The sequence below is a fragment of the Lissotriton helveticus genome, chromosome 11, assembly GCF_964261635.1.
Source record: "Lissotriton helveticus chromosome 11, aLisHel1.1, whole genome shotgun sequence".
Lineage (NCBI taxonomy): Eukaryota > Metazoa > Chordata > Amphibia > Caudata > Salamandridae > Lissotriton > Lissotriton helveticus.
Genome location: NC_136072.1, coordinates 681,483,253 through 681,505,439, shown reverse-complemented (window position 1 = coordinate 681,505,439; position 22,187 = coordinate 681,483,253). Strand labels below are relative to the sequence as shown.

Below are 22,187 nucleotides of genomic sequence, written 5' to 3'. Positions count from 1 at the left end.
TATACTCTGATTTACACATGTATGATTTATTGTCTCTGTATGTGTGTGTGATATAAAGTGCTCCAACACTCTACACTGGTATGAGAGGTGCTATAAAACAAAAAAAATACATATGAGAGAGAGGTACAGTTGGAGGTTGCTAGTGAGGGAATCATTGAAAGTTTGTCACATCCCGGTTCACAGTAAGGTCATCATTTACTATGCTTTAAAAGCTAATACGATTGAGTATATAAAGACAAATGTGTTATAGAATGCACCATTTCCCCCCAAATGTTCTTGGGGGTGAGAACCCCCCAAACCCTCCATGTAGTTGTCAAGGCCACTTACTGCACTCGCTGTGCACTGTACAGGGGCTGATTGGACAGAATTTGCCAGAGCTACTTTGGGTTCCCAGTCAGGCCCTGTTAATTTTAAGCATGACATTTTCTACTTAGGTAGGCTGCTGAATCAGGGCAGTTCTTGTTTTCATTTTCTGTCTTCCTCCATATAAAGTATTTCTCCCATCCAACATACAGCCATTGAAACACGTTCACCTAAAAAAAAAACTCAGACCTATTGGCATTGCCAGTGCTTGTTTTCAATTAAATCACCTGGAGTGGGCCTACTGCAAACAAGCTCATTGTCAAAAGCCTAGTAATTATGCCATTTTGAACTTCTGTAAAACTTCATTGTGCAAATGCCGCAAATATATTTATTTCTCAAATTGTTTGGAAGAAACTTCACCAAGTCAAGACCATTTGTGTTAAACATTTTTGCCCTAAATTTAATAAAGTCATCTTTTGTTAGCTATTCGTCACGATTAATTGCTGTTTACTTAAGCTATTTGTATAATTTGCATATAATGTACTATTTCATGTATATTGCTTCAATTAAGCTATAATCATCATCATATGAAAACCTTCAGAATAACTAAATACTTGTCCACAAGAATGACTGCAGATTCGCTTATTAGCAATTAAATATTTGTGACTAACTCACAGTGAGGACCACTGCTATGTGAAATGATAGTACCTAGATTTTATTAGTCTTTTTTCTCTTTTTTCACTTCAGATTTTGGGTCTTATCATGGTAAGAAAGATGTTGGATTGGGTATTCTCTCAACATGACCTTGCGTGGCTCGATGACATCCTTCCTGAGAAAGAGAAGAAAAAAGAGGATGACAAAAAAAAGAAGAAGAAAGACAAGGGAGATGATGATAGTGATGAAGAGGTATGAAAATACTGCTTGAAATGCAGTGTTACGTGTATGCTAATTACCAGTCAAACAATAATCTAAAGACTTATTATTACACATACATGCTCAACATTCACTAAACAGTTCACAGGAATCTCGAGTTTTACAGTTCCATACGTGAGTAGCTTATCTATTCCAGATATATTTTATTTGAATTTTGCCCCGATTTTAAATTGAGTTAAACAGGACTACAAATCCCATCATGCACTGAAAAAACCTGGACTGGATAAACTACTAACATATGAGACTGAGAAACTTGAGTGCTCCGAGTTCATGAGGTGCAACTATATCCAACATCAAAAGCTACTCTTTGGGGATAGCGTTTGCCTTATGTATTTTCAGGGAGTAGTTGCACTTTCTTTCAGTAGTAACTTATGAACACAGGAAACTAAATTAAAGTAGCATGATAATGCAGTATATCACACTGCTTGATTTCCCAGCACAGACTAAAGGTGCATGACAAGAAGCAAACACTGTGTAGGGGGGTCTCTCAGCCAATGGTGCTCACTTCTGAGGCCTCCAATGTGGGTTGGGGTAATTGCTCCAGAGCGATGAATCATGGTGAAATACCCAAAGCCGCAATTCCAAATGTGTCTGTGCTGGGTCAGCGTTCTCAATGCCAGAAGGGCACTGCCAGATACGGGTCATGCCTTTCGGGTTGAAGAACGCCCCTGCCACATTCAGCCTGGTCCTGGCTGGGTTGAAGAACTTCAGTGCTGCCTACCTTGAACACATTAGAGTCTTCAGCTCCAGTTTGGAGGACCTTTTGTACCATCTTCCGGAGGTGTTGAAGCTATACAGAGTGCAGGCTCACTATCAAGGCCAGTTAGTGCCAGCTAGGGCAGGGGTTCTGTAGTGTACTTGGGACACCAGCTAGGCAGAGGCAAGGTACAGCTACTACAGCCGAAGATTAATACCAGTCTGGCTTGGGCACCCCTCAACAACCAGACTGAGGTGAGATGCTTTTAAGGACTCACCAAATACTAGAGGAGATTCATCAAGGGGTATGACACCATTGTTGCCCCTTGACAGAGCTGACTTCGACAAAAAAAGCACCATCAGTTGATCTGGACCGAGGCGTGCCAAAACGCTTTTGACACCCTGAAGGAGGCCATGTGCATGGCGCCTGTGCTATTGGCTACTCACTTCTCAAAGGTATTTGTGGTGCAGACTGATGCCTCAGAGTATTGTGTGGGAGCCCTGCTTTCACAGCTAAACGAAGAGGGCCTGGTTCAACCTGTTCATTAGAAGGAGGCTACTTCCCAGGGAACACAGATGGAGCGCAATAGAAAGGGCAGATTTTGCTGTGGTCTGGGCACTGAATAAGCTAAGACCCTACTTGTTTGGGACTCATTTCCGGGTTCAGACAGACCAAAGGCCCTTAAGATGGTTAATGCAGATGAGGGGTGAGAATCCTAAAACTGTTGAGGTGGTCCATCTTTCTACAGGGAATGGGCTTTACGATGGAACACCGCCATGGAACAGATCACTCCAACTCTGTTGGGCTTTCCAGATTCTTCTGCCTTAGTGATGAGAAGTTGGGTAGCTCTCCCCAATTTCCGCTGGCGGGACATATGTTAGACCTGGCATATTTTTGCGTAGTTTCCCCTGTCTTTTTGCCTGTGACGTCCTCTTTTGATTGTGTTCTTCATTTCGTTTTTGCCGGTTTTAGGACTCTGGGCACTTTACCACTGCTGACCAGTGCTAAAGTGTAAGTGCTCTATGTCCAAAATCTGATGGTAATTGGTTTCCCCTTGATTGGCCTCTTTGATTTACTAATAAGCCCCTAGTACAGTGCACCATTGGTGCCAAGGACCTGTAAATCAAATGCTAATAGTCGGCCTGCAGCACTGATTGTGCCACCAATATGATTAGCCTTGCAAACATGTCTCAGACTTGCCACTGCAGTGCCTGTGTGTGCATTTTTAAACTGCCATTTCGACCTGACAAGTGCACCTACTTGCCAGACCCAAACCTTCCCTTGTATTACATATAAGTCACCCCTACGGTAGGCCCAAGGCAGCCCCATGGGCAGGGTGCAATGTATTTAAAGTGCAGGACATGTAAAGCTGTGTTTTACATGTCCTGGTAGTGAAAAACTGCCACATTTGTTTTTCCTACAACAAGACCTGTCTCCCCCATTGGTTAGCATTTGAGCTGCCTTGTAACATCTTACATGTGTATCTTCCAATTTGGAGCTGGTAGAGAATTGGAGTTTGGTGCCTCTGGACTCACAATTTAAAAATACATCTTTTAGAATAGGTGGTTTTGAAATTGCAGGTCTGAAAATGTCACTTTTAGAAACATCATCACCTGTTCCTTTTGCTTTTGTCACCCTAAGTGGGAAGGGTATGGCCAGACGTGGGTCCCATGCTCACTGTGCCACTGAATTTAAGCCAGCTTGGCTGATGAGGGGTAATACCACAAATGTAGCACCAGGATGCTTGTTTCCAGTCCAAGAAGGACCTGGTCTGGTAGTTCAGACTGGACAGTTCCCATGGCAAGCAGGGTCAAGACTGATTTGCATGTAGATGGGTCAAATTGGGGTGGTGTGGTGAGCAAAAACACTGTGGATTAAACCTAGATCTGTGACTAGGGGTGAATGTATGATTTGTTCAGCTTTCCGCCCATCATCTCTTCTTTTTGCTTTTGTTTCCCTAAGTGGGAATGGTATGCCCAGACATGGGTCCAGGGCCCACTGTGCCACTGGATTCAAGCTAGCCTGGCTGATAAGGGGTGATATCCTAAAAACGATCCCAGGATGCTTGTTTCTGGTTCAGGGAGGACCTGGCCTGGCAGTTCAGGCTTGACTGTTCGCTATGGGGGCAGGGTCAAGACTGTTTTGCATATTGCTGGGTCCAAACTGGGGTGGCATGATAAGCAAAAAACAATGGATTAAACCCAGATCTGTGACTGGGGGTGAATATTTGATTTGTTCAGCATTCCATCCATCACTTGTTCTTTTACTTTTCGAAAGTTGGCATTTTCTTACTTTAACCATCCTGTGCCTCACAAATGGAGCTTGTGCCCTGCATATACTGATGGCCTGACACTGACACTTGAATAGGGCTATGCCTGTCCTCACAAAAAGACGTCTCCACCTCCGCTAGGGTGTCTGAAGCCAGGGCAAGGAAGGGGATGGTTGTGTGCATTACAAAGACTTTTAATTGAAGTTTGCCTATTTCAAAGGCTGAAGTGGATTTTATACGTTCTGGACTTGTGACACCGTATACTCCGAACACTTTTGTATTGAGGGCAGAAAGCTATGTTGCTGTCAGGAGGAACTGATATGCAAAATAACATAGGCTGAACATAAAATTAGACAACAAAAGAGTGTAGAACATACACATATTTGTGAATCTTAACATTTGTTTATTTTCTTTCTTTTATCTAAGTTATTTTTATCATTTATTTTATCAATTTTACACATAGGATTAATATTATAAGCATATGCACATGTTTTTACAGTATAATGACAATATCATATGTCAACATCATACACCCCCAGGTAAAAAAACAGCAAACAGCAGTCCAACAAACTCTCATTCATGCATACCTCTTCAACTACATTCATACCACATTCATAACTACATATATCTGGAAAGTGGGAGACATAAGATTGTTTTTGGTCTCCACAACCATTTCAGGCTACTGCATATAGCAGGATCTGAATAGCATTGGTTGACGCGTTTCGGTGGCTTGAAGTATAGATGGACACCACCTTCCTCAGGACCTGCCAGATATCAGACCAGAATCGCTACACTCAGGGAAAACCTAAAAAAGTATAAATACAATAAATATATACCCCATGATCTACAATAGGGTTATATCAATTGGACTTTCACACACAATTTACACTATACAAGTGCATTAAGTTTACCAAATGTGATAACTCTCTTCAGACAGTGCACAACACCGAAAAAAGTGTACCACATACCATCACTAGATATATATGCTCATCCTACCCATACTCACTAAGGGTAGAGTGAGTAAAAGAATTTAAATTTATGTAGCACCACCACCAAGGGTATACCAAGAAGGGCTATTTAGAGAAAAACAAGAGAAAAAAAAATCACAAAAACAACACCAACAATTACTCGAAACTGTAAATCAAAAGTGCAGGCTATACGAGAATTCCTCTAAAAGTACTTACTCTCAATATTACTCCACCAACAATTGTTTAATTTCCTCCCATGTGCCATGAATATTATTACCTCTATCTGTCAAGAGTGGAAATGACAACCTTAGCTTATGAGCTAGTTATTAATGTACATTCACTGTTCAGTAGGTCTGCTAAAGAAATCATTAGCATCTTACCTAAGATCCTCTAATTCGCTGTACATCGAGTACGATATAAAGATGGGTGTATTTTCACAAAAGGAGCAGTCCTATATAAAGAACATGAAAGGGTTTTTATTCTTATGGCAGTAAGATCCAGTGCCAAGACCACCAGATAGCTCAGTATATAAGGCATTAAAAGCAACGCATCTAAAGATCAAGCGGGTTTCCACAAGGACTTTACACCGTGAGCTTATGAGCCAGACCCGATATTATATGGAAGATATTACGAAGCGACACAAATAAAGGTCAAGAAGGTTATACCTAGTAGTGTTGAAAAAGGGTCTACTGACGCTGTGGATCCCTACAGCATAATTTAATAAAAGCGTTTATGCACAGATCTCTACAGTATTCATGCATTTTAAAACATTTAATCATAACAAATTCCCAATTTCTTAATTTGAACAGCACTACAACTATTTCAACTGTTAACAAGGTCACTTAGTTCCAGTCGCCACCAACTGCTCTGGGCATTTTACCCAACATGTATGTATAATCATGATGGTCATGCCTACTCTTCGCCCTCAGTGATAATTTTAAAAGATATACAAGAACCCAAATATCCTGCCTAAAAACATCATGAGTGGCCCTAGGTGGCCCTTCCTTCTCCCGGACAAAGCCCTGACTGGCTTCAAGACAGAAGAACGATCACGCAGTATGTCGAATGTCAGGAGGAACTGCAACTTTGTTGTTTGCTTTGCTGTGCTGGCATGCTGCTTCTGTCCTGGGTGTGTCTTGCTTTACACTCACAAATAGAAGAAATTCAGCACTCCCCAGCAGAGGTGCTGGGTAAAGCAAGAAAACACATTGAAAGGGGGCTCCACACTCAACAAATAAGGCACATCAAAAGACGGTTTCAGAATAAAGTGTGGGATTTTATTAGTGTAACACTCTCTAACAGAAAGACCTTCAAGATATCAAATTAATCAGGTACATATACACATATATATATATATATATAGAACAGGAGCCTCTCTGAAGGAAAGGAATTTGAGCCGCACACAACCTGGGCAGTTCCAAAACATTTATTTAAATGTTGCAGCAAGGCGAGTAAAGTCTTGTCTTTTCCCAATGCATTTCGGTCGTGCTTCGACCTTCGTCAGGGGAGAACGCCTCGGCATCTTCACGGGTGTATCCTGCACACTGATCAGCTGGGCTCTTTAAAGGTATTCGCCATCTAGTGGCCACCTCGACGGGCTGACTCATTCTTTCAGGCATGCTGGTTCTTGTAGTGTGCTGATTACCTTCACGGTGTTTCCCTCTGGTAGGTGATGCCGGTTTTTTCATGTGCTGCTTTTTGGAACAGCCAGGATCCACTTGCATTCCACGTTTGGGTTGCTGTGGGCCTAAACCAAAGTCTGGTCCTTGGCGGCAGCCTAAAGCCCTGATAGCTTGCGCGGGAAAAAAGGGGTGTCCAATGTCGGGCAGTGACGGCGCTCTTTCAAGGCGGTGCGTGGCTCGAGGTAGGACAGCCTCAATATGTAGAACAGGAGCCTCTCTGAAGGAAAGGAATTTGAGCCGCACACAACCTGGGCAGTTCCAAAACATTTATTTAAATGTTGCAGCAAGGCGAGTAAAGTCTTGTCTTTTCCCAATGCATTTCGGTCGTGCTTCGACCTTCGTCAGGGGAGAACGCCTCGGCATCTTCACGGGTGTATCCTGCACACTGATCAGCTGGGCTCTTTAAAGGTATTCGCCATCTAGTGGCCACCTCGACGGGCTGACTCATTTATATATATATTCACTGAAAAAACCATAGGTTTCAGGCCTTATATAGTTAGGAATTAGCATTTAAAAAAACCTTTGAAATTCACTGAAAAAACCATAGGTTTCAGGAGTTATATAGATAGGAATTAGTTTTTAAAAAACCTTTGAAATTCACTCAAAAAACTATAAGTTTTAGTGGTGTTATAGTTAGCTGGACATTTTACTCGTACAAAACCAATGAAATTGCTCCTATATAGTTAGTTGTACTAACTATATTTCGCGCACCCGCAATCCACTGCTGATGATGTCACATATTAGATCATTCATGACATGGTCAGTGACATCACTGATGACATCTCAAATGACATCACTGATGACATCACTGATGACATCATCCAGTGAATGTGGTTTGCTTCGTTATTTAAATATGCATTATATATATAGCAATTTACATTGAAGAATGAGTGGATATATATAAATAAATATTTGGATGGAGGATTTAGTAGCAGTGTAATTGACTGTTTACCTGACCAATTTATAATGTCTCACTAAATATAGTGGATAGTGACTAAACTGTGTGAATATCTGTATCACTTTGTCAGTTGTTGTGTAAACTGATTCTACAGTTGGTTACTAGCTATGTGAAAGCCTATATTAGTTATTAATTAGTTAACTGAGTATTTGTATGGGAGTGTGAAAGTGTGTGTGGTTCGGTGGGGGGGGGGGTGACTGTCCAATGATGTGTGAATAGTTGATTCAGTAGATATATGAAGTTAAAACTACATGTTCTAACAGTTTGGGTGAGGGAATCTCTTTATGGGTGTGGTGATGAGCAAATATATTTCTCAAAGGTACAGGTCCAACAAACTAGAAACATAAAAGGCAGTGTATGTGTCAGTTGTTGTATATAAATAAGTATACATAAGACACAATGACTGTGAGAGTGACTGTATGGATAACTGTATACTTGTAATAATGATTTTATAATTCACTAAGTATGACTTACTATCTAAATGAATAGAAGAAGTGGTGTTTGTATAAGTGTTTTGCTAAGTTAATATGTAAGTATGATCCATTGTTTGCAAAAGTGAGTAGGATGACTTCATATGTGAATAGGATGCGTGCTGTTGTTTAATGTCGATATAGATGTATAAGTATTTTTGATAGTGTTCTATTGTTCATTGACAGCATGTATGAGTGAATCCATAGGTAAGTGATTAGATGTGTGTATACATCTATGAATCACTGAGTGGATTTTTAGATACTTGTATTGCTGTGACAATGGATTTAAATATGATACTCTGTATTTTACAAACAGTGATGAAAAATTGTAATAGTGTATGAAAAGGTGTATGTGATTGTCACGTGGATGATGTCATCAGTGATGTCATTTGAGATGTCATCAGTGATGTCACTGACCATGTCATGAATGATCTAATATGTGACATCATCAGCGGTGGATTGCGGGTGCGCGAAATATAGTTAGTACAACTGACTATATAGGAGCAATTTCATTGGTTTTGTATGAGTAAAATGTCCAGCTAACTATAACACCACTAAAACTTATAGTTTTTGAGTGAATTTCAAAGGTTTTTTAAAAACTAATTCCTAACTATATAACTCCTGAAACCTATGGTTTTTTCAGTGAATTTCAAAGGTTTTTTTAAATGCTAATTCCTAACTATATAAGGCCTGAAACCTATGGGTTTTTTTCAGGGAATTTCAAAGGTTTTTTAAAAACTAATTCCTAACTATATAACTCCTGAAACCTATGGTTTTTTCAGTGAATTTCAAAGGTTTTTTTAAATGCTAATTCCTAACTATATAAGGCCTGAAACCTATGGTTTTTTCAGTGAATTTCAAAGGTTTTTTAAATGCTGATTCCTAACTATATAAGGCCTGAAACCTATGTTTTTTTCAGTGAATTTCAAAGGTTTTTTAAATGCTATTTCCTAACTATATAAGGCCTGAAACCTATGGTTTTTTCAGTGAATTTCAAAGGTTTTTTAAATGCTAATTCCTAACTATATAAGGCCTGAAACCTATGGTTTTTTCAGTGTTTTAAAAAAAAAAAATGATTGGTTAACTGGCTTATTAAGTGTATCTTAGTGAATACATATATTAGCGAGCAATGTTTAAATATTTAAATATATGCATGAGTGATGTAATATGTGACGTCATCAGCAGTGCATTGCAGACGTGCAAGTTATAGTGAGTCCAACTAACTATAACGTGGGAATTTCAATGGTTTTATGCGAGTAAAATTTCCAGCTAACTATAACTGGTGTGAAACCTATGGTTTTTTCAGTGAATTTCAAAGGTTTTTTAAATGCTAATTCCTAACTATAACTGGTGTGTAACCTATGGTTTTTTCAGTGAATATATATATATATATAAAATTTCTATGGCAAAATGAAACCCCTCATTTTGTTCCTTTTCAAATTAAATGTATTAAGTGTTACCACTTTATTCCAATCAAGATGACTTCAGGTGTGCCACACTTTTGTCATAAGTAAGACTGTTAGCGTTCTAGTTGTTCTTTAGAACACTCTGGGATATTCTGTCATTGGGCTATAGTTGGGCTACATCGGGCTGATATTTGGGCTACATTTGGGCTCTTTTGTCTCTGGTGGCCATCTTGGGAGACTGCATATCAGAATTTTTAATGAAATATAAGAGGATTTGAGAAGTCACTCAAAATGTGCCCTAATTTTTCTTTCTTCAACACTAATCATAATTTCTATGGCAAAATGAACCCCCTCATTTTGTTCCTTTGCAAATTAAATGTTTTAAGTGTTAACACTTTATTCCAATCAAGATGACTTCAGGTGTGCCATACTTTTGTCATAAGTAAGACTGTTAGCGCTCTAGTTGTTCTTTAGGACACTCTGGGACATTCTGTCATTGGGCTATAGTTGGGCTACATCTGGCTGATATTTGGGCTACATTTGTTTTTTTTGTCTCTGGTGGCCATCTTTGGGCTACATTGGGCTACATTGGGCTACATTTGGGCTCTAACATATATATAGGCCAATGTAGCCCAATATATATTTTTTCAAAGTTAATTTTCGTAAAAACCACTGGAGCACATATCTTGAGACATAGCTAAGGCACATTAGGCTACCAGTCCCTACAATTTTGCCAAGTTTGGTGGAAAACCATTCAGCCGTTCGGGCTAAAAGTGAGTCCAACCGCCCTATGGAAATTAACATGGGGAAAACACGTTTTGGGACCCCCCTTTTATCTCGGCCCCCGCTTGACGAATCCCCCCCCAAACTTTCAGGGAAGGAGCGGAGCGCCGCAAGGCAAAGTTAAGGAGAATTTCAGGAAGATTCCTCAACCGGCGCCAAAGTTATTCCCAATAGATGTTGCGATTTCCCTATGGAAAACAATCCTAACTATATATACCTACTGGCTATCGCCAGTAGGTAATATATATATATATATATATATATGAACAATGATGCAGAAATGTGGGTCCACCTGTAGAATAGAATGAGGCTATACCCTTGGGGTTTACTGTGTAAATAGATATATATATATAACATGAGACCCTCCCATTCTATCAGTGGAGAAAATGAATGTCATGTGAATGTATGTATATATTGACTAATGCTTGCGTAGAACCAGGTGTGAGCCAGACCAGTATGTAGATATCTGTATCATATAGGAACCTGTGATCCAAGCCCATACAGGGCCTCAAAATAACATCAAAAATATTGAAAATAACGAAAAGGGAGAAGAGAAACCCTTTATGTAAGAGTAGGGGATACTCCCCAATATAATCAACTGTGTAAATAAGGATAGGATCCCCGGTTCCGGAAATGTACATAGAAATTGAAAATATGATACTGGAGGACAGTACACACAAGAAAAATATAAAGTTTGTCAAAGTCATTCGTTTTTAATTTTGCACTTAAGCACTTTATCTAAATGCCAGGTTTAAACCAGATGTAAATACTTGTAAATACTACACTACAAGATGGCCGCCGCTATTATGTCGAAATACCATCATCTATGTCTATGAAATGAAACCTAGCGGTGGGTTTAAAATGGATATGGAATTTTTGCACAAACTGACACTGACGAAGCTAACTTGCGAAACCCGTCTGTCAGGGGTGAAAGGGGGTTTGGAAACGAATAAATCTTGATATATCAACACATCGGAGTGCTTGCCATTTTCTTGACCCGAACTGATTGGATTGTGTGGCGATATATATATATATATATATATATATTCATCACCATTTCTCTGTGAAATCCTCTATCTTCAACAGAGGTGAGCGGGTCATGCCCCCAAAATTAACATCCATCATCATTTCTCAGTAAATGGGGGCCCCCAACCCTAGCAGGGCGACCTCAGCACCACGTGATGAGACGCGCTTTAATCACAACCATGCGGCTGCACTTCTTATCCAGATGCGTTTCGGCATATATAACAGCCTTAATCATTGGTGGGTAGTCTGTGGTTTCAGGTGACTCAATTGAAAGGCGGACCGTTTGATTTACATAGTCTGAATACCTCAATGTCCCAGAATGCACCATGGAAGATAGTAAAGTTCCTTTCTGGAATTTGCAAGTGCCCATATGCACAGTTCGTATTTCGATATATTTCTTCTTCCCAGGTGCTATGCCCAATAGCTGCCACAACAAACTAATGTCTTTCCAAAAACGTGTCCATCTCAAGCCAGAAAAAGGTGCTGTGAATACCCCTCTTGCCGCCCTTGCTCACCTCTGAATGCATTTACTATAGGGAAATCCTCTATCTTCAACAGAGGTGAGCAGGTCATGCCTCCAAGATTAACATCCATCACCATTTCTTCTGTGAAAGGGGGTCCCCAACCCTAGCAGGGCAGCATCAGCACCACGGCAACGGAGTATCCTGCTAAATTGCCAGCAGCCTATATAAATATAAGTAAATAATAATGAAACACTCACAAAATAATCAAATGTATGGGATAAAACACAAGTCAGATAATAATGAAACATGCACAAGTGTAATGCAAGGAAATAAAACATATATAAAACACATGTAAATAATAAATGTATAGGAAAATAACTGTATATACATAAATATATAGTTAAGAACAGAAATACTTCACAGGCTGGTCACTCAGCACACAGACAAAAACACATGCAGAAATAACTATATGTATACATATATCTCAATACCAATACCTCACCAGCTGCAATATCTTCATCTTAGCCCATACAAGTCTGAGGTAACCCAAATTACAGTCCCTGGTGTCATAGGACTCCTCAAGCCGGGCGATACAGAACTGAACAGATACGTCCACCTCTCAGGAGAGAACCTGGTTTTCGAGCCAAGTAACCACAGTTTTTATAATATTCTCAATACACAAGAAGCTGCGAAAAAGACACCCTCTTCATCAAGGAAACTTGCTGGTGCTGTCCAGGCCCCTGCAAGCATTCCAAGGCATCGGATTCCTCATGCGTTCTCCTTGCGCTCCCACACTACATGTTCCAGCCTCTTATCTTAGTCAAGTTCGACAAAGTAGAAAACATCTGAAAAATTACAGAAAACACTCTCAAAGAGGAGAAATAATTCTGCACGCACAAGACCTGAATAACCGTGAGTAACCTAGGGCCTGCTTGTGTTGCGGAACTCAAGCCAGACAGAGTCAGAATTTAATATGGAGTTAGTGCATGTTAAAGTCAATAGGTAAAACGTCATTTCTCAATGTCCAACACAATGCACATTTGTGCACCACTGCCTATGGCACTATACTCTGAGACAGAGAAGCACATTCTACAGACTTCTCTCTGTTATGCTTTGAAACGCACATCCCACATGTTCTGTTTCAGGTAAGGCTTGTTGCTCTGTGCTGAACACTCCTACTCTGAAGCTATAAAGAGACACGAAATGAAATCATAGGTCAAAATGCAAGTGCACAAAAAATGATGTCACACATTCAAGATAGAGTAAGTTAAAGCACATAGAGTCAATTAAAATACTGGCAGTCAAAGGTCATCACCTTATCCCAATACATATGAGTGCATATAGCACTACAGATTGAAAGGATTGGAATTTACTTTCTACATCCTGTTTTCTAAAGTTCTGCAAGGGCTTGAGTTGAGCTTGCCTCCTGCTGGAAATCTCAAGGCCATCAAAGACTTCATCAGCCAGCACCTGGGCACCTCTCCTGATAGCCCTACTCTGCCAAGTGGTGCCAAATCCAGTTTCTTGGCCCTTGGAAGTGAGTTCTGGTGCAACAAGAAGAAAAATCAACACATCGACTCCAATGCATTGTTCAGAACCAGCGCATCATCACCAAAACTGGACGCATCGCCGCTGCCTGCACCGAAGCAAAATAGTTATGGTAGTACAGGACTAGGTGCTTTTTGATGCTGACCACGATAGAGCTCAGGACAGATTCTCTTGGTCAAAGATTTTACCTTCTTACTTTAGTCTTATAAGTAGCAATCCACCACAGGAGTACACTTATTAACCCCATTAGGACTTCAGGGGGAGGCACTTAGAGACGCAGATAGTGGCAGACAGAGCCCAACAAGAAGGTCCGGTCTAAGCCCTGTTGCTACTGGTCAGGTGGACAAAATTGCAGGAAAAGGCCTTTGGTAGTTTGTTGTGTCCCTGTAGGTTTAACAGGAGGTCACTCTTGAGACCCTTAGACTAATTTACAAGCCTATTATGCCACATGTGTATCACTTTTATTGACACACTGGCAGCTCAATGGGCTTCCCCATATTTACAAGGCCAGGTAAAGTCACCAGGTGTGACATTTCATGGCCTTGTAAATGTTTCGCATTCACACATAACTCTGCATGAAAAGGGTGTTCCGTGGGTGTTGTTGGGGGTCTTCCCACGCAACATCCATGGAATGTGAAGCATCCCCAGATTTACAACAATTTGTAAACCTGGGAATGCGTCAGAATCCTACGCCTCCCCAGGGGAGGCATAGGAAGGTGCAACGAGGAGAAATACTTTTATTTCCCCTCGTTTTTTCCTCTTTCAATGCATGCTGCATTCTGCAACATATATAGGAAGAGGAAAATGCCTAGAATTATTGTTTTCTGCAGGAAAGTATGCCTTCCTGCACAAAAACAATCATCCCCTCAGCGAAGGCACCCTTGCAAAATGACACAGTGGTGTCTATGCTGGCACACAGCTGCTGCTTGTATGTTGGCACAGGGGAGAAACTCAGGAATGTGCTGTCTCTTATAGATAAGGTGATTCCTGTCCCTTTATTTTGACACATGGTAGTACAGCAGGAAGGCTTGCTGTGCCTAAGTGTATCAAAAGTTGTAAATTAGGTTCTTAGAGTCCAGTTGTTTTCTTTGTCCTGGTTACAGGAGGGAGAGCAGGTCCAGTCTTCAAGGCTCAACTCCATACTCAAGCTTCAGGTACAGTCCTCTTCAGATCATCCAAAGGTCCAGGAGTGTTCTGAAGTGTGTGCCTCGAGATGCCACATGTATGCCAGGCACAATCTAGTGGCTAGAAATGACCCCTGGGACCACCCTAACTAATGGGGTAAAGGTTCCCGGGGCTAACCCTGCCTACTTTGAACATTATCACGATGGCCAGCGTCTTCAGCCACACTAAACATGGACTGAGGATGGGTGTGTGTGGGGGGGAGTGTACTATGGTACTCTTAGCGTACTCCCACACTGAAATCCAGTTTTAGGTAGTCCCTGAAACCTTAACAAAATCAGAGACAAAAGTCTGGTAGAAGAAAACTGAGCTTTCAACAACCAGTCAATGGATACACCTGAATTGTTTTGGCATCTTTTTTCCTCTTTTGAAGTACACCCTAATGTTATATGTAAACTCAGCAGACATTGCAAAAGACTTTGACACTGTAATGTCAAAAAAGACCCTGATTTATCGCCCAGCTTGTCTTGCTGAGGGGATAAAAGAAGGGCTTTGCCCAGATGTCAGCTAACAGAGCAGGGCTCTATGAAGTGCACCCCAAGTGTCACATGAAAACCGCCAGCTAACCTGTCAAGCAGGTCTTGACACTTCAGCAGGATCTCACACTGTGATGTCAACAAGAGGCCCACTGTAATGGATGCCGGTTTGGCTGGTGGGACAAAAGAAGAGTGCAGGCCTGGGTGTTTTTTAAATCTGCTTGTGAATAGGTAGACTTCTTTGCAGTTAATCAAGTCCTTGTTCCCAGCTTACAGGCATTCTGTGAAGGGCACAACAAAACCTCACCACACCCAAGGCCTTTTGTTCTAGTCTATGAGCAACTTCCACCCTCATTCCTGCCTATTGAAATGCTCATTACTGGCAGCAAAAGAGGGAGAGCAAAATGCGAAATTTAGCTTCCCAGGACTCTAGGTAAGGTAAAGGTAACTTTCTAAAAGCAACTATTAAATTTGTTTTTTAATAATTTTTCTAGCTAGTCCCATTCCCGAGATACAGTATTAGTATTTAATATTGCATCCCATCGCTTTCATATAGAACAGCCAACTATGCTACAATGAAAATAGCTTGAGGAACTAGTCACTTCAAAGACATACACGTTTTACATGTCCTGCTTTTCTATACAATGCTCCCTGCCTTGTGGGCATAAGGCCTACTTTGATGTGATTTATTATTATTTGAAAGGGTAGACCTGTCTAAAGCAGTAAAATTAGCATTTTTAAAACTGCACAGCTAGGATGCAATGGTAGGCCTGAAGACATGCTTTAATGTGCTTTACTGTGCCACTGTAGTGGATGGCACAATAAGTGCTGCAGACCACTGGTATCATTTAATTTACAGCCTCTGGGTACACGTGTTATGATATACTAGGGACATATGAGTAAATTAAATGTGCCAATCATGAGTATACCAATTTTACCATGTTGAAAGGAGGAGCACTAGCACTTTACCGCTGGTTAGCAGGAGTAAAGTACACAGTGTTCTGTAGCTGGAAACACTAGGAATCAGCAAAAAGCCAAAAAAATCCAGAGTGACTGCGCAGAAAGGACAATTTTCCAACACTTATCTTGTGAGCAGCTATAACAAAAGATGGCACCCTGTAACAGTGTTTTCAATGGTTCTCAAAATGATGAGATGCTCTAAATTCTTTCTTTTGTTGTTGTTGTAAGGGGAGCAGTAAAGGAGGTTGTGCATAATGTTGGCTTCTGTGCCTTGCAATAAAATGCACAAAACACTAGTGGAATATGATGGTGACTATAAAACAGGTGTGGTTCAGTAGGTTTACTGGAAAGTTGAAGTATTTAAAAAAGCAAACGTACACCTCTTTCAAACTCATTTATTATTATTATTTTTTCTAACATTTTTTAGCATGCATATAACAAGATCTGCAATTACATTTCTCATTGAGAAGATATTACATTGGCAGTCATCGATCGGCATTGTGCACAGTGATATACTTTGATACTTAATTGTGATTTTTTTTATACCTCATCTTCTGAGTCCCGGTCTATTACAGGGGGGTACATATATGCCCCCTATAGGTATTCCATTTGCCCCACACTTTCTCCCATTTTTTGGGGCATCCTCGGTGAATGTACGTAGCTTTCTCAGCCACCATGATCATGATCATATCCCTACACGACTCTTCCAGGGTTGGGGCTTGTGCCGCCCTCCATTTCTGAGCAATATTCCGCTTAGCTATCATCATCCCTGTTGTTGCCCAATTTCGGTCTGTGTGGTTGAGGTCTGTTGGTTCCCATATATTCAACAGACAACGTTTGGGTTCAGCCGTGACTGGGTTATCGCTGACCTATGTGATAGTGTCCATCACTGCTGTCCAGTATAGTGTAATCAGTGAGAGAGATTTAAAGGTCAGGACCAAGGTCTTAAATATTATCCTCTTAAGGATCGGCAGCCAGTGCATCGCTTTTAGCTGGGTAGACATTCGTGATCTAGGCTCGAGCATAAGTAATGCCCTGGCTGCAGCATTCTGGACCACCTGTAGGCGTGTCAACAAGTATTCAGGGATTTCCAAGTAAAGACTATTACCATAGTCCAGTCTGGAAAACACCAGCGCCTGGACCACCGTTTTCCTGTGCGCTACCGACAGAAGGGGCAAGAACTGCTTAAGCATTTTAAGTCTTCCAAACCAAGATCCCATTACAGCTTGTACCTGAGAGTTCATGGACAAGTTATCCTCCATCCTGACTCCCAGATTTTTGACAGACTCAACCGAGGTGATGGGGGAGACATGTCCTGGGGCCCCCATTTCCGCCACACATTTTCTAATGGAAGACCAAAGAGGATTATTTCCAATTTATCTGGATTACACTTAAATTGGTGGGATTGGAACCACAAAATAACTTCAACGAGGCAGGCGTTTATTGTTTCTCCTTTGAAGTCTGACTTCTTATCACAGGTGTATAGCAATTGTGTATCGTCAGCATACAATACAATTTTGGCTCCGTGGGCTTCGGCCAGGTGCACCAAAGAGGTCATATAAAGGTTAAAAAGTGTGGGACTAAGGATTGAGCCCTGCGGAACCCCCACTTTTAAGGAAGGAATGGGCACTGCGAAAGGCGGAAACCAGGCAGTTTGTTGGCAGTTATCCAGAAACGAGGCGAATCATCGGAGAACCGTGCCCCCACAACCACATTCTTGAAGTCTCAGAAGGAGCTGATCATGGAGCCCAGTATCGAAGGCTGCTGATAAATCCAAAAGAATCAGCACGGCCTTTCCACCTTGGTCTAAGGTCTCCTTGATAGCCTCTGAGACCAGCTTCTAATCAGTTTACTCACGGCTATCCTTGCCGGTTTGCTTTCCCAGAGGAGATTAGTGACTTCTGAGTCTATGGCTCTAAAGTAGGATTCAGGGACCCGGTAGGGCGCGTTGTGCAGGGCATAAAGGAATCTGGATAGCGCCATCATTTTAAAAAGTGCCACTCTGCCCAGTAAGGTGAGCAGTAAAGTTTTCCAATTTTTGATATCTCGCCTCAGCCTCTGTAGCGGTGCTTGGAGGTTGAGTGCCTGAAAGTCGTCTGGGTCTGACATTATGTGTATCCCTTGGTATTTAGAGCTATCTGTTACTACCCTGACTATGCAATCCCTAGGTAATTTGTGATGCGGCCCGTGCAGAATATATAGTACCGACTTCTCCCAATTAATCGTGTATCCTGATACCTTCCCATAGATTCGCAGATGTTTAGCAGTTCGTGAATGGAAACTCATTTATTATTGATTTCCCCAGATAGTTAATTCAAAATTGTCTTTATGAATCTGCAATTTACACGTTTCAAAATATGAAACTGTTGCATTCATTTAGGGTATTAGCGTGTTGCCAGTAAGACAGATAATACTCCAATCACCCAATATGAAGCAGGACAAAACTTTTCATGTTTGTACCTTCTGAGTCATCTGTGATGCTGCTGTGTAAAGCACCAGTAGAATACCTTCATAAGACAAGTATATTGTAGCAAAACATTCCCAAAATCCCATACATTTCACTTATAGTACTTGAAGTGATACAACGGGTTCCTCCTTCAAGATCAGTCTAAAAGCTAACATCCCATCACACCTTCTTATTTACCACCAAGACAGAAACAGGAGGCTGGTTCACCAAATTCTGAAAAAGATCTACTTAAACTCTTTTATAAAATAAAAATCTTAAAGACAAATCTTGGTTGTATTTATCTAATTAAATACATTAAATATTTGGGATTAGTGTTGAATAACCATGTGACATTCTACAACAGCCTTGCAGCTTTGTTAAAATGTTGGGCCATCCCTTCGCTGAGACATTGCCAGCAGGTGCCTGCCCAGCTGGTGTTTTCTGTGGTACTCCTTGGTAAGATCTAGTAGGTATAGTTTTGCTTGGGATTTAGGGACTGGTCCTTTTATGGAGGTGGGATTTACAATAAAGTTAATCTATACGGGAAACTCTTCCTTGGAGACATTCATTTTAAGCTCTGTTTGAAGACTTGGAAGTTGGACAGGACACAGGAACACTGGGTTTCAAGGGCAAAGACCTTGAACCGTGAAGGCTTTGCCTTCTTGTTTGTTCCATCTGAATTTCTCAGGCATTTTTAAATCTAAGTTTTCAAGTGGGAGTGTATCAGGGAACCTGCTGTTGCAAGTACCCAACTTTGTGCCATTTTAATCATGATATTGTGCATAGGGCTTTAAATTGGAAGTTGATTCTCCTATGCAACAGCCGCAATGGAGGGCCTTTAGGGAGGGGCTATATATTTATGTTTGCTCATGCTCCAGAAGTATGACTGCATTATTTTAGGTAACTCGGTGTTTTTATATTTGCTTACGGGAGTGCTCTCACTCACTCAAAATCCTTTATTTGATCTTACTCATATGATCATGAAAGTGTTTACAGTCACAGTTTATAAGAGACATAGTAAAAATGATCATAAACCCAGGTATAAAAATAATACAAACATTCATTATATCATAAAAACGAATTCATCAATATGCATACAATAAAAATATGATAAGCCATCCTGCTATATCTTAAGAGCCCAGCTGCTTTCTCTTTTTCAGACATGCCCACAGAAATGAGGCTAGAGAAAAACAAATATAAGAATTCGGCAAGGATTTGAGGAAGGACAGAGCTACACAGCAAAATTTAAAATTGTGACTCTTACAAATTGGTACAATAAATTTGTTTCGTTCTTGACAATTAAAACAACAAAAAAACAAGACGTGGATATCATTTTGTGGGAACTTGTTGTCACAAGGACATACTGAGAGAACGGAATGTTCATATTGCTCCCTGCAAATCCTATCATGAATAGGATCATATTTAAGCGAAATCTCAGTAAAATGTGTTTTGGGTGTGAGAGTGTGACATCCGCTAGATACATAAAAGTTCCCCCATCAACACAAGTGTTAGTACATACAGACGAGCCGTCTCGGTGTGAGAGTTTTTTTGTCAGATATTGAGCCCTCAAAAATAATTTCTCAACCAGTTTTTGCTTAGACATGGACTTACAAGTAGAAGGGTCTTTAAAAAGGCAGCTTAAACCAATGGCAGATAATTCCGACTCCACATACTGTAGCCACTTAACCCTACTGTAATTATCTGACTTTAAAATGAGTGTTATCAAGTTTTGCGTGTAGGGGACTGTCACCCTGCGCCAGATAGAGTGCCACAATAGGAGTGGTACCATTTTAATTGTGTCAATGATATATGATAAAGCCAGTTCCATGTGAAAATTATAGTTTGAGTATGACTGTCCACCACCTCAATCTTACTAGAGTCCATAAAAAAAAAAGGAGGTCTGTCGTGTACCCCCCCCCTCCGCAATGATAATAAAATATTTGCTCTGGTTGACCTTTAAATATAATGATTACATGAAAGTTGCATACGTAGATATCAGATGCTGGAGCCACCTCCCAGTTCTCGCCATCAATACAGCGTTGTCCACATATGCTAGCATTGGTAACCACTGAAGGTTGGCAAGCACGGGGACGTCCAGGGCTGCACCCTTGAGATGTTTTCCCACACTATTAGTGTAGATGAAAAATGGTGTCAGGATGCAGCCTTGCCTTACCCCTCTCAAGATCTTAAATGAGCGGGTACACTCCCCGTTCCTCCCATAACGGACTGAGGAGGAGGTGTCAGAATACAACTGCCTGATGAAGTCCACCAATGCCTGATCTATTCCCATCTCCTCCATTATCTGCCAGAGTCTAGGGTGGAACACACAGTCGAAATCTGCGGATAAGTCCATGAAGGCGAGATAGATCTTCCCACCCTTAGCTCTGACATATCTATCCATGATCAATGACAGATTCAGGCATTGGTCTATTGTTCCTTTTCCCTCTTAGAATCCATATTGGGAGTCAATTAAGATGTTTTTACTCCTTGCCCATGCCTCTAGTCTCATTAAAAGTAGGCAGCCCATAAGTTTGGCCGTTGTATCTATCAGCGAGATCGGTGGATAATTTGTTGGATTATTTTTGTCTCCCTTTCTTATGAATGGGGACAATAATACTTGTTTACCAGGACTTAGCGGGGCCCACTATGGCAATTTTATTAGAAACATTAGTTAAAAAGGGAACCCATATATCCATGTTGTCAAAGAAGAAATCCATCACCATCGGGCCCCGGGGCTTTCCCACTGCTGCATGCCTCAATCCCTCAATCATTTCTAGAGGCTAAGTTGTTGACCATAACCATATTTCTTATTGACATTAAGTTATTGAGAGAGTTACCATAATTATTATGCGAAAAGTGATGGACAGGATTGCCCCTCATATCCCCCACACCGCAAATCCTCTCTAAATTGTGTTTGCATGGATGTAGATTAAAGTCTCCCAACCATAGAATATTAAGGGCCGCCTTTTTTTAAATATAGATAGTTGCCTTGTCAATGGCACAATTCACTTCATCCAAGATTTTAAAGCTATTTATGCCAAAATTATTATTATAACAATGTATTAAAAGCTATTGGTCTCGGTTCGTAAACTCTAAGATCATGAGAGGAAAATTTAGGGAAGTTCCTTCTATCATCTTTTACTGGTAGTGTATTTGGAATTAAGGTGATTGCTCTTCCTGATGGGGATGGAGTGGCTCTTGTTTGGAAAGAGCGGTAACCATTTCCAAAGATATCTTCTATGGCCCGGTCTCTTGAATGCAGGTGATGTTATTGTCTTGCCACAGACTGAGCCATTGGGCGTCCCCAAGTTCGTTTGCAAAAACCTGCAACATTCCAGGATGCTACTCTTATTACCTCTGACAGCCTATTTATAGTGTTACTCGGGGTTATAGTCACTTCTCCATTAATTTCATTTGTGAGACTTGGTATGGGCGGTACCGCCTGACCCATCTCTCTGCTCTCTGGAAGTCAATCGCACTGATCTAACCCTGAAAGGGGGGCAAATCTATTCTCCAGTGGCATTCCCTGGTTGTTCGTCTCATTCAAATTTCCTAGGTTTTTCCTAATATGAAGTGATGGTCCCAACACGTGAGGTGAAAATGGCCTATAAAAATA

At 40.9% G+C, this 22,187-nt stretch overlaps 1 protein-coding gene across 1 annotated transcript in view; it reads left to right on the top strand.

The window, feature by feature from the left end:
* Positions 1-22,187, top strand: part of SLC4A5 (solute carrier family 4 member 5) — a 659,349-nt gene that overhangs the window by 605,920 nt on the left and 31,242 nt on the right. The window contains 1 exon segment of the mRNA XM_078665747.1: positions 1,051-1,209. Within this exon segment, the coding sequence (XP_078521873.1) occupies positions 1,051-1,209 (159 nt within the window).